At 43.2% G+C, this 12456-nt stretch overlaps 1 protein-coding gene across 1 annotated transcript in view; it reads right to left on the bottom strand.

The window, feature by feature from the left end:
• The window catches only part of PLXND1 (plexin D1), a 237682-nt gene that overhangs the window by 125894 nt on the left and 99332 nt on the right, over window positions 1-12456 (bottom strand). Inside the window, exons 4-5 of the mRNA XM_084840269.1 lie at window positions 11156-11256; window positions 2365-2494 (exon numbers count right to left, since the gene is read on the bottom strand). Of these exons, the coding sequence (XP_084696395.1) occupies window positions 2365-2494; window positions 11156-11256 (231 nt within the window). The remainder of the gene's footprint in view (window positions 1-2364; window positions 2495-11155; window positions 11257-12456) is intronic.

The raw sequence follows: 12456 nt of genomic DNA, 5'->3' as shown, positions 1-12456 counted from the left end.
GTGGGGATGGGGGTTGGAATGAATGACATCTGACTGGAAGGGGCTGCTCAACCAACAAGAGAGGCTTCTTGGTGAAAGGCACACTGCTAGGCAGGGCTAGCATGCCCGAGCTAAACATAGGGGTTGGGGCACACAACAACTATACCAGGGAGAACCTGACTTAAGGAAAAGAATCGGACTTTAAGCAGTCTCAGGAAATCCGGTTTTTCCCTGATAATCTCCGGGGTGGCTGCTGGATGGCCATGATGTCATGTATCCCTCTTCACGCAGCCGGCTCATTGTAAATCACTGGTGGAAACACCCCCAAAGACGCTGAAGCTGCCACAATGGGAAAATCCATCAGAAAACCAGTTTGCAAAAAAAAAACCACAGGTTTTACAGCATGAAAAACCACGGTTGCTACAGCGAGGGGTATGCATCGTGTGCCATGATCATCTGTGAGGTGAAGTAGAACTGGAGTAAATCCCCCGTGTAGATGAGGCCCAGGGCGCTCCCATCACACTCCCCAGCCAGCTGTTACAAACAGTTCTAAGAGAAGTGTTCTAGTATCAATGAAGAAAGAGAATGAAGAATGGAACACATCATAGTAGGAGGCATCATTCCCCATGGGCAAAGCTCTAGCCTTGGTTACTATAGTTATGGGAGAGGAAATGGAATGCACCCCAGTCTGCCCAGGTGCTTCAGCATTCCAGTGGTGGTTCACCAGCTGCAACTGAATGGAAACATAAGAAATAATGCAATTCCCATTGGTATGCAATTCACCCCAGTGAACTTGCACAACAAACTGAAGAGCTTTCTGCTTTACCAGTGAAAACCTAGGAAAACTGCTTCAGGAATTCGTGTGAAAGGGCAAGATAGCTGTGTTGTAAGGCTGACATTTTCTGCCTGTGATTTTCACTAAAGATCCAAGAAGCAGTAGCTCTCTAGTCCTAGAAGAGAAGCTTCATGTGAATGTATTTTTGTTGGTTTATTTTAACATTATTAATTTTGTTGCCTTTGTAACCCAATGGTTGGAGGCTTCTAAGGAAAACAGTTTAATTTTTCTACTGGCTCTTATACCGAGCTAATCCTCTATCTCAAGAAAGGATTTTAAGGATGGAAGATGAACAAAAATCTTCTGCAATTGTCTGCAAACAGGTCTTTGCATTTGCCACCCATACTGTGTTCAGAGTAACCTCTGAAATTTTGAGGAAGAACAGATAATGTTGTTGCCCCTGACCATAAATAAGATTATGTCTGCTTCTGATTCAAGAAGTGTGCACATGCAGCCAGTGATTTTTTAAATCAAGTGTTCTTACAATAGTACTCTGGCTGAACTGCCTGTCTGTTACTGGGCTGTAAGAGATACAAACAATGCTTGTTCCATTCTGATCTTAAAGAATTACAAAAATCATACCTTTAATCATGTATTTTTATATAACTAATGAAGGATTAATAACAATGAAATAAAATAAAATGCAGCATTTGCACCTCATAGTGCTCTCCTCAGCCAAAAGAAAAAGACCCCCACAAGACTCAACATCTGGTCCAGTGAAAGGTACCACAAAAGTGACTGTGTCACTCTAACAGTGCAGCTATGTGCTTAGCTAAAAAATGGCTTGTTATCAAAACTGCGAAAAAAAAGGAACCAATTTTCATCTTATCTATATTTTCTTCAGAGGAAAGGAATCTTGAAAAAATATATGGCAAAAGACTGCAAAAAAGTTATAATTCTGAACAATGAAAAATGTGAATAATTTGCATTTTTTGCTGAATAATTAAAATTTCTAATTCCATTTTTCAACAGTTTGAACCAGTTTGCTTTTTGTGGCCAGATTTTAAGCCTGTTTGCAGCCATTTTAGGCTCAGGCTTGTTCTCTCAGCCCCAGCCTTACATATATGGTCTTTCTTGTACTATCTTTGCACTTGGCCTGAGTGATATATTACAACAGTTCCTCCTTGCTGCACCAAAGATAAGGACAGTTTCGACAGCATGGCTTCTGCTATATGGAATGATACTCCCAAAGACTATTTGGTTCCTTAGGTTGAATATTTTGAACAAACTTGCACTAACTGGCAGCGGTTCTCTATAGTTTCAGGAATACAATGCAAAATCAATCATAATCATAAAATCCCTACCTGGAGATGCCATGGATTGAATGTGGGACCCCTACATGCAAAGCCTGTGCTCTACCACTGAACTATGCCCCTTCAGTTGAGTAAAAATTCCAAAAACCTAATACAGAAAATACCATGGCTTAAGAGGCCAATTTTCTCTTAGTTCTCAATAATATGGAAAAATATAAATGGTTCATAATTATTTACAATCAATCCCACTGCTTTTGAAATGAAATCCAGATATAGTACAAATCCTGTTTGGCATACCTTGTTCTCCTTCTCAATGTTTATTTCTGAGGGCATTATGATCATTGATGGGCACTGCTGCACTCCCTCTCTTGCACTTATCCAGAAATAGGGCTCATCAGAATTACCACATTCATGCCGGAGTGAACACCTAAAATAATTAAAAATATGTAGGGCATTAGATCTTTAAAAGTATTAATAATTCTATTGAAGAACTGCAATCCTCCTCATATTTGTCACTTTACTAATACTCATTTTATATAATCAGTGTGATCTCTATATCAGCATCTTAACTTCAGCACCAAAATGCACAAGAAACAAAAATTAGGAATGCTTCCTACATTATGCCTTCTTCCCTATATTTTTGTACATAGCTTCTTTTTCTACAGCTGATATGGAAAAATCATCTCTTAAACCCATGGAAACGAGAAATTAAGCTTTTGAACTCTGCTGGCTTAACAGCCTCAGAAGAGGCAGTGTATAAGCTAGCTATGCAATTTTCATCTTTTATTTCAAATGGTCTATTTCTGTTTATCTTCTCTTAAAATAAACATATTGTTCTAGCAAAGTAAATTGTTCTGTCTTGGCTATCTTTACTATGTTCTAGCCTGTTTCTTATGAAGACTTCTGTTTAGCCGTATGCTGCTATACTGTACTGTAAGTTGAAAAGCAGACTATGATTGAGTTGGAAAAGCCCTTGTGCCTGAGAGTGTTGCAGTGTATCTTTATCACTCCCAGAAGTACTCCCAAGATGTGGAAACCTCATGGCAGTTTTCCCCATTGGGTTTTGAAATGTCCATGTGAAACTGGATCAGCCTAACCAGGTTTTGATCCATTTAATATTACACTTGAGTGTGATATCACAAGCATATAGCTTGTGAAAGGATTTATTTATTTATTTATAATATTTATATACCGCTCCACATCAAAAGATTTCAGACCAGTGAACAACAAGATAAAAGAAACACATTCTGAATTTAGTAAACTGCAGCTGGTCACTCAAGGCAGGCCTCTCGAAATAACAAGTCTTCATGAGGCACCGAAAGCAACACAACGTTGGCGCCTGCCTGACCTCCAAAGGCAGGGAGTTCCACAAGAAGGGGGCCACCATACTGAAGGGTCTTTTCCTGGTGGATTCCAGCCAGGCCATAGGTCCATGTGGAACCAGCAGGGACATGCCCTCTGATGACCTCAGTGACCGGGCAGGCTGGTAAATAAGAAGGCACCCTATCAGGTATACTGGTCCAAAGTTGTTTAGGGCTTTATACACTAGTACCAAAACCTTAAATCTGGCAGAGTAGTGAATAGGCAGCCAGTGCAGTTTCCTCAGCAAAGGAGTTACATGCTGAAAAGGGGAAGCTCCTGCCAACAGCTGAGCTGCTATTTTGCACTAGCTCCAGCTTCCGGACCAGCCTTAAGGGCACCCCACACAGAGCATGTTGCAGTCTTGAGGTTACTAGCACCTGTACCACCATGGCCAAGCTATCCCTGTCCAGGAGAGGCAGCAGCTGTTGAACCAGCTAAAGCTGGTAAAAGGCACTGCAAGCAGCTGTGGCCACTTGGGCTTCCAGTGACAATGATGGATCTAGGAGTACCCCCAGACTATGAACCTGATCTTTCAGAGGGAGTGCAACCCCATCCAGAACAGGCAATGAGCCTATCTCCTAGACCCAGGAACCACTCACCCATAGGGCTTCCGTCTTGCCAGGATTCAGCTTCAGTTTATTGCCCTCATCCAGCCCATTACTGAGTCTAGGCACTGATCCAGGACTTGCACAGCTTCTCGTGATTCAGATGTCACAGGGAGATAGAGATGCATGTCATCAGCATCCTGATGGCATTTAGCTCCAAAATGGATTACAGTTGAATGCAAACATGACCCATGCCTAACTATGAGACAAAGATTTCTCAGTTTTTCAGACAATTTTATCAGGAAATGAGAAAAGATATGGTGCCTGTCAATCAGTAGTCCATGGGCAAAGATTACTGAGAGATACAACCTTGGATTCTTGGGCTGCAGGGCAGTTGCGCACATCTATGCATATCTGTTGAGAGAAATAACCTCAGAGTTGCAGCCAGCCACATTTTGAGCAGTATTGATCCATTGTTTGGAGAGTGGGGATGCCCCAACGTGGAAAAGTTTAGTCTCTTCCTTTCTTCACAAACTAGGGAGAGGTAATGAGCGGGGTAGAATCATAGAATAGTAGGGTTGGAAGGGGCCTACAAGGCCATCGAGTCCAACCCCCTGCTCAATGCAGGAATCTAAGTCACAGCATCCCTGACAGGTGGCTGTCCAGCTTCATCTTGAATGCCTCCAGTGTGGGAGAGCCCACTACCTCCCTAGGTCATTGGTTCCACTGTCATATTGCTCTAACAGTCAGGACGTTTTTCCTGATGTTCAGCTGGAATCTGGCTTCCTGTAACTTGAGCCCATTATTCTGTGTCCTGCACTCTGGGATGATCGAGAAGAGATCCTGGCCTTCCTCTCTGTACTTTCATGTACTTGAAGAGCGCTATCGTATCTCCCCTCAGTCTTCTCTTCTCAAGGCTAAACATGCCCAGTTCTTTCAGTCTCTCCTCATAGGGCTTTGTTTCCAGTCCCCTGATCATCTCTGTTGCCCTCCTCTGAACCCTCTCCAGCTTGTCTGCATCCTTCTTAAAGTGCGGCGCCCAGAACTGGACACAGTACTCCAGATGAGGCCTAACCAGTACTGAGTAGAGGGGAACTAGTACTTCCCGGGATTTGGTAGCTATACTTCTATTAATGCAGCTCAAAAGAGCATTTGCCTTTTTTGCAGCCACATCACATTGTTGCCTCATATTCAGCTTGTGATCGACAACAATTCCAAGATCTTTCTCGCTTGTCGTGTTGTTGAGCCACGTATCCCCCATTATGTAACTGTGCCTTTGGTTTCTTTTTCCTAGGTGCAGAACTTGGCATTTATCCCTATTAAATTTCATTCTGTTGTTTTCTGCCCAGCGCTCCAGTCTATCCAGATCACTTTGAATTTTGTTTCTGTCTTCCAAGGTATTAGCTATCCCGCCCAATTTTGTGTCATCTGCAAATTTGATCAGCATTCCCTTCACCTCCTCCTCCAAGTCATTTAATAAAAATGTTGAAGAGCACTGGGCCCAGGACTGAGCCCTGCGGTACCCTGCTCATTACCTCTCCCCAGTTTGAGAAGGTCCCATTGATAAGCACTGTTTGAGTCCGATTCTGTAGCCAACTGTGGATCCACCGGATCGTTGTTTCATCGAGCCCAGTTTGAGCTAGTTTGCTCATCAGGATATCATGGGGCACTTTGTTGAAAGCTTTGCTGAAGTTGAGGTATATTATGTCCACAGCATTCCCGCAGTCCACAAGGGAGGTTACCTGATCAAAAAATGAGATCAGATTTGTCTGGCAGGATTTGTTCTGGACAAATCCATGTTGGCTTCGAGTAATCGCTGCATTGTTTTCAAGGTGCTTCCAGATGGATTGCTTTATCATCTGCTCCAGAATTTTCCCAGGGATTGATGCCAGACTGACTGGTCTGTAGTTCCCAAGTTCTTTCTTTTTACCTTTTTTGAAGACAGGGACAACATTAGCCCTCTTCCAGTCACCGGGCATTTCACCCATCATCCATGATTGCTCAAAGAGAATAGACAGTGGTTCTGAGAGTTCTTCCGCCAATTCCTTTATTACTCTAGAGTGCAGTTCATCTGGCCCTGGAGATTTGAACTCATTCAAAGTCATTAGGTGTTCCTTGACCATGTGCCTATCAATCTCAAGCTGCAATTCTGCCCCTTCAGCCTGTACTTCGCCTTTGCCAGGGGGGTCATAGACCCTCTTTTGGGAGAAGACTGAGCCAAAGTAGGAATTGAGCACTTCTGCCTTTTCTTTGTCATCTGTTATCATTTTTCCATCCTTATTTAATAGCTGAACCACCATTTCTTTCTTCTGTCTTTTACCATGCACATATCTGAAGAAAGCCTTTTTGTTTCTTTCAGCATCCCTTGCTAACCTCAGCTCATTCTCAGCTTTAGCCTTCCTGATGCGATCCCTGCAATTCTGTGCTACCTGCCTGCACTCTTCCTTTGTAGCTTGGCCTTCCTTCCACTTCCTATATGCGTGCTTCTTTGTTTTCAGGTCATCTCTAAGCTTTTTGTGAAGCCACACTGGCTCCTTCTGTGGTCTTCCACCTTTTTTTCTTGTTGGAATTGTTTGTAATTGTACCTTTAGAATTTCCTTTTTTTAAAACTCCCACCCATCTTGGACTCCTTTTCTCATTAGAATCGCTTGCCATGGGACCTTACTGATCATTGTTCTGAGTTTATTAAAATCAGCTTTCCTAAAATCCAGGAAACGCATTTGGCTACACTTGGCTTCTGCGTCCTTTAGAACCAAGAACTCAAGTATAACATGGTCGCTTTTCCCCAGAGTTGCTGTAACTGCTACTTTATCCATTAAGTCATCTCTGCCGGTTAAGATCAAGTCAAGGATAGCCAATCCACTAGTTCCTTCCTCTACTTTCTGTAGGAGGAAGTTATCCACCACACAAGTCAGGAATTTCCTGGAGGGGCCATGTTTTGCAGAATCTGTCTCCCAACAAATATCGGGGAAATTGAAGTCCCCCATTACTACTACATCATGCTTCCTTGAAACATTGGCTATTTGCTTTTCAAAAGTTTCATCCTCATCTTCGCCTTGACTGGGTAGCCTGTAGTAGACTCCCACCACCATGTTCCTTTTATTCTTTGCTCCATTTATTTTAACCCAGATGCTCTCGATGGGGCTACGAAGCTCCTCCTCCTGTATTTCTGTGCAGAGATATGTATTTTTCACATACAGTGCAACCCCACCTCCCTTTCTGTTCCTCCTGTTCTTTTTGAACAAGTTATATCCTTCCATTGCTGTATTCCAGTCATGACAGTCATCCCACCAAGTCTCAGTTACATCTATCAAGTCATAATTTCCCTCCTGTATTAAGAGTTCAAGTTTGTTCTGTTTGTTTCCCATACTCTGGGCATTTAGTATATAGACATCGAGGACCATGTGCTTCATGGTATGGCTTTCTTCCTACATGTTTGTGAAGACTAGTATTGGGCACTATTACACCTGTTCTCTCCCTTGCGGTGCATGAGCCTTCATCCATTATTACCCCCAACTTTACGTCTCTCTTCCCCATAGGATTCAGTTTAAAGCCCTCCTGATAAAGTTCTTCATGCTGTGGCCAAACACATTCCTCCCAGCCTTTGTGAGGAGCAACCTGTCCCTTACCCACAGTCCATCTTCCAGGAAGTATAGCCCATGGTCCCAGAATCCAAATCTCTCTCGTTGGCACCACCTTCGTAGCCAATCATTCACCCGGAGTATTTTTTTTCCCCTTTCTATCCTTCTTCTAACTACTGGGAGGATGGATGAGAAAACTATCTGGGCCCCAAAGTTCTTGAATTTCCTTCCAAAAGCTTCAAAGTCTGACGTGATTTCTTCATAGCTCCGCTTGGCAGTATCATTTGTTCCCACATGGATGAGAAGAAAGGGATACCTGTCAGTGGGCTTTATGAGTGCAGGCAACCCTTCAATCATGTCTCTAATCCGTCCTCCTGGGAGACAGCATACCTGGCAAGTCCAAGGGAGTGCCTTGGGAAATGTGAGTCAGGAAGATAATCAAGGGTGACATCAATGTTGAGGGCTATGTTGGGATAAGCACTAATGATTGACTTTTAGATTGTGCCAGTTATCATCACTGTCAAGAAGACAGGGATTGTTGGTACTGATGACGCCAGCTGTCTTGGTACCCAGGTCAGAACTAGGGTAGATATGCCAGTCAGTGAGTCTGAAGTGGTGGCAGTGACATCAGGGTTAAGGGTTGTGATGGAGCCTGTTATGGTCCTACCGACACCAAGGCCAAAAGTAGAGCTAAGAGGTAGCCATGGTGATCAGCAAAATAGGAATGTGGGTTGTGTCTACAATCCCTCAGTCTGTTGGCTTAATATCATTGTAGTACTTTGGTTCATTCCAGATATCATATTGATGATGCCCTCTATAATAGGGAGTATGACATGGAGGATTCAAATGGTATCTCAAATCATATCTATCTAGAGATGTCCAGTGTGCGGTGGGATTCTGTGGTCAGTTCCAAGGATTGTCAAGGTTCCCCTGTTGCCTACTGAATGCTCCAATAGCCATATCAACACTCAGACAAAAGGGCTGCTTTCAAAGGCTTTAATTCAATTTACCCTAATGAGGCATACAGATGCTAATTGCTAGAGACTCAGAGAACTACGAAGGAACATCCATCTAGGGGTTCAAAGGGAAAGTACGTCAGTTGATCTCTGTTTGAGAAAAGGGCGGCAATTCTCTGAACTTAAGGGATGGGAGGGGAAGATCTCCCCCTCTCCCATGATGCTTCTGGGCGCAGCTGTTGACATCGAGCCAATTGGGCTGAGCACTGAAGCTCAGCCCCTGTGATCTCTTACTTGTGCCTGCATCCACACCATGAGAAAGTTCCTTCCCCATGAGTTGCCTCTCTTCCTCAGAATCAGAGCTGCATTGGGACTCTATGGGCTCAGATACAACCCTGACAAGGGTGATAGTTGGGGCAGAGAGACATCTTGCACGGATAACACATTATGAGATCAAGGCAGAGGTAAGTTCGAGTAGGGTGGACAGAAACTGCAGAACTCAGCACATCAACTATTTCACATGGAACCTAAAATATGCACATCTGATGTGGTACTGAAAGCCAGTGACAGTGTTCAAGGCAGACAAAATAAGGGCTCAAGACTCTATAGAACAGGCTCCAGTAGCAGAAGGGATTTTGACTGTGAACCTAGTAACTGCCAAGAGCATCTACAGAAGAAGTGCTGTAGAGGGTGCAGCACCAAATATCAGCAAGAAAAAAAGAAGAGGCCACACCTCAAATGGGTACTAGAACTTTGATTCTTATAAAACAGTGAAATGTCCTCATAACAGTGAAATACCCAACACATTTCGGCAAAGACCTTCCTCTGGGGCACTTTCCGAGAAGATAGTTTACTTCTACTGTAATGTATTGACATTCTCCTACTTTATGAGGACATTTTATTACTCTAGAAAAATCAAAGTTTCACTACCATTTTGAGGTGTGGCCTTTTCCCCCCTCTTCTTCTTCCTTGCATAGGCACTCAGGCCACCTGGAAAAAGGAGATCAGAGTTTTATTTGGGTTTTTATGCATACATGGTTGAAATAAAATAAACAAAGATAATAAACAAAGAAATGTAAAGAAATATAAAATATTCTAACTGATGGTGAAAACAAACCTGTAAGGATCAGTTTAGGTCAACAAGTGTCAGGGTGGACACTGAGCCCATAGAATCCCAGAGTAGTTCTGATTCTGAGGAAGAGGAGTCGCTCCTGGGAGAGGAGCGCGCTCATCTTTCCCAGGGCCAACAGCTGACGGAGATTCCTCCCACCGTCATTCCTAGCTTAGATAGCAGTCCTGGGAGTGACAGCACACGGGAAGCAGATTTGATGGACGTGCGACGCCAACACAGAGAGCTTTCAAGGGTAGCCGTACCCCATTCAACACCAGGTCAACATCCCCTAGCCTCCTCTTGTCTCCCACCAAAAGTACCTCGGTCTTGTCAGGGTTTGATTTACTAACCACACTGATTTGATTTACTAACCACACTGTTGGCACAAACAGATCAAAGGGCAAACAATATTTTTTCCCTTCTGCATCAATAATCTGTTCCAACTTTTGGCAAGTGGGACACAGCCATCTAGCTCAGTCTTCTTCACCAGACTACTAACGCACTACTCAAAAAAGGAAGTGCAGGGTTATATGGATATGCTGTTCTGGGCCACTGTAATTGCTCTTTAGATGCAGCCTAATGAGATGGCTGACCCTGTCACTCCATGCTCCCTCTGCTAAGCTGCCACTAGTGCTGGGTGCATGAGAGCACTAACACACCCTTACACTGGTATTTGGGACCATTAAATCAGTCCTATGAGTTACTGTGCCTTTCGTATTTCTAAGTCTTTGCCCAATGCTGGTTTCACATTTTGAGGTTCTGAAATATATAGATTTACCTCTTAAAAAATAAGATTACCAATAATACAGATTGCATACCACCAGATTCCCAGAATAAGTACAGTTATTCAGTTGAAACATATGCAATCTGCACATCAGTTTCCCAAGGAAAGAAGTCCATGGTGATAGTGGACAATATAACTGACATAAAAAATAGAAAGTCCAACCACTTAGTCCCCAGTATTATGTTGTCCCTTAAAAATACCTAGTGAAATGACTTTATATCAGACTATTTTTCAGGTACTTGGTGTTGTCATAGAAATTTTCCTAGGATTATTTTGACTTAAATGAAGCTACTTCAAAAGGACCTCTTCATGGTAGAATAATACAAATGCAGATTACAAAATGTTTTTGTACCAGTATTAATTAGAGATTGCACTGCTTTTTATTATTGTCAAATTCAGTGCTGTCACTTACTGCATATTTCATAATGTACAGTTTTAATTGCTTATTCCTTTTTCATAAGCAGTTATGCTTATGAAATTATCCTTATGAAAAAGTATAAATTGTAGACATAATCTTTCTCAAATTCCTTTTGAATACTTAGATTTAAGTCAAGTTAATTATTGCTTCAAAATAAACTGTGGAAACTGGAAATGCTGTTGAAATTGTGTCAACAACCCTAATATTGTCACAAGAGTAGAAGCAGAGTGGTAAAAATGACAAGACTGGTCATATCCCTTAATATTAGGCAATGGTTTTCTGCTCGGAGTCTTGTATCAAGAGGCTTGTAATGTACAAAAAAATATTCCACCTGGTCTCCAGGGTACACCATCCACAGTATGCATCGGCTGCAACCAAGCACTCTGTACATGTAGTATATTGATTGCAGGCAGCTACTTTCACACGGGCTATCTGTATAACAAAGAAAATCCAAGGTAGCAATAATTTTTAAAGAATCAAACTTTCTGAGATGCATTCATCTGTTAACATAGGCTCCTATCCAAACAACAAATGGACTCACAATGATGTGGTAATTGGGCAGCAAGGAGCCTATTACAAGATATGAAACAAGTCCAATCAAATCTAGCTGATTTTTGAGAGAGCCACAATTTTGAGCCCACAACAAGATATTGGCTTTAAGCTAAAAAATCTTTGCTTGGGCCCAACCTGCCTAAAATGGCCTTCCCCAACCTGGTGCCCTCCAGGGCCCCATCTACACAAGCCATTTACTCTGGGGCCACTGTGATTCAAAGTCCTTCGGGGCATATGACGCAGTTGCCACTTCGCAGCCTAACCGTGGTTTTCAACTGGAAAATAGGGATTTCCAAAGATGCATTTTGCTGAGATGTTTTTGGTTTGCTGTGGGTTTCCCATGGTTGCGAGCTGTCTGTCTCTTCCTCGAACCAACTTCGTATTTTGTAGTGGGCGTGTGGTAGGCGTGCCTAGTGCTTGTGTCACACTGTGATGCCCCTTCACTCCTCCTCGTTCCTCCGCGGCTGCACAGTTACAGATGCAAGGGAAAGCATGCTCATCTCTTCAACCACACTTTTGCACACCTTCGCAGCTTCGTATCTTCACAATGACTGCTTTGGAATCAGTGGCCATGGGCCGGGGGGTCTTGGGGGAGCAGAAGGTCCAGGACCAACTTCACTCCAGCCACCATTTTGGAATGATGGTTAGGCACGTACCTCTCAAGGGCACACACCTTGGTGAACTATTGCAAGAGTCTTGGGCTGGAGAACTGCCAAATGAGGAATGGACAGACACAAAAGAACCCCTAAAATACAAAACAGCCACCAAAACCCAAAGTGTCGCACCCCCACCCTCACACGCCTGAGCAGCTGAGCATTTCAAAATAATGGTAAAAAAAAGGGCAGCGTGACTGCCGCAGTTTATGTCACTTCAACGGCTATGTGTCAGGGCACAGCGGATTTTCCCATGGAAGAAGTCCACAGTAAAAGGTGCGTGTACCACAGCAGAAGCTAATTCACAGTTGCAATGCTGCACAGTTATGACGGAGTGAAGGTTGAAAGTGGTGCCATGTAGATAGCCCCCAGTTACTTTGGACCACAACTCGCAGCATTCCTGACCTTTAGCCATGCTGGTTAGGGT

Source organism: Heloderma suspectum, chromosome 2 (assembly GCF_057233095.1).
Source record: "Heloderma suspectum isolate Gila_16-S chromosome 2, 16-S_ref, whole genome shotgun sequence".
Taxonomy (NCBI): domain Eukaryota; kingdom Metazoa; phylum Chordata; class Lepidosauria; order Squamata; family Helodermatidae; genus Heloderma; species Heloderma suspectum.
The sequence above is the reverse complement of the archived record's forward strand: the minus strand, read 5'-3'. Positions and strand labels throughout refer to the sequence as shown.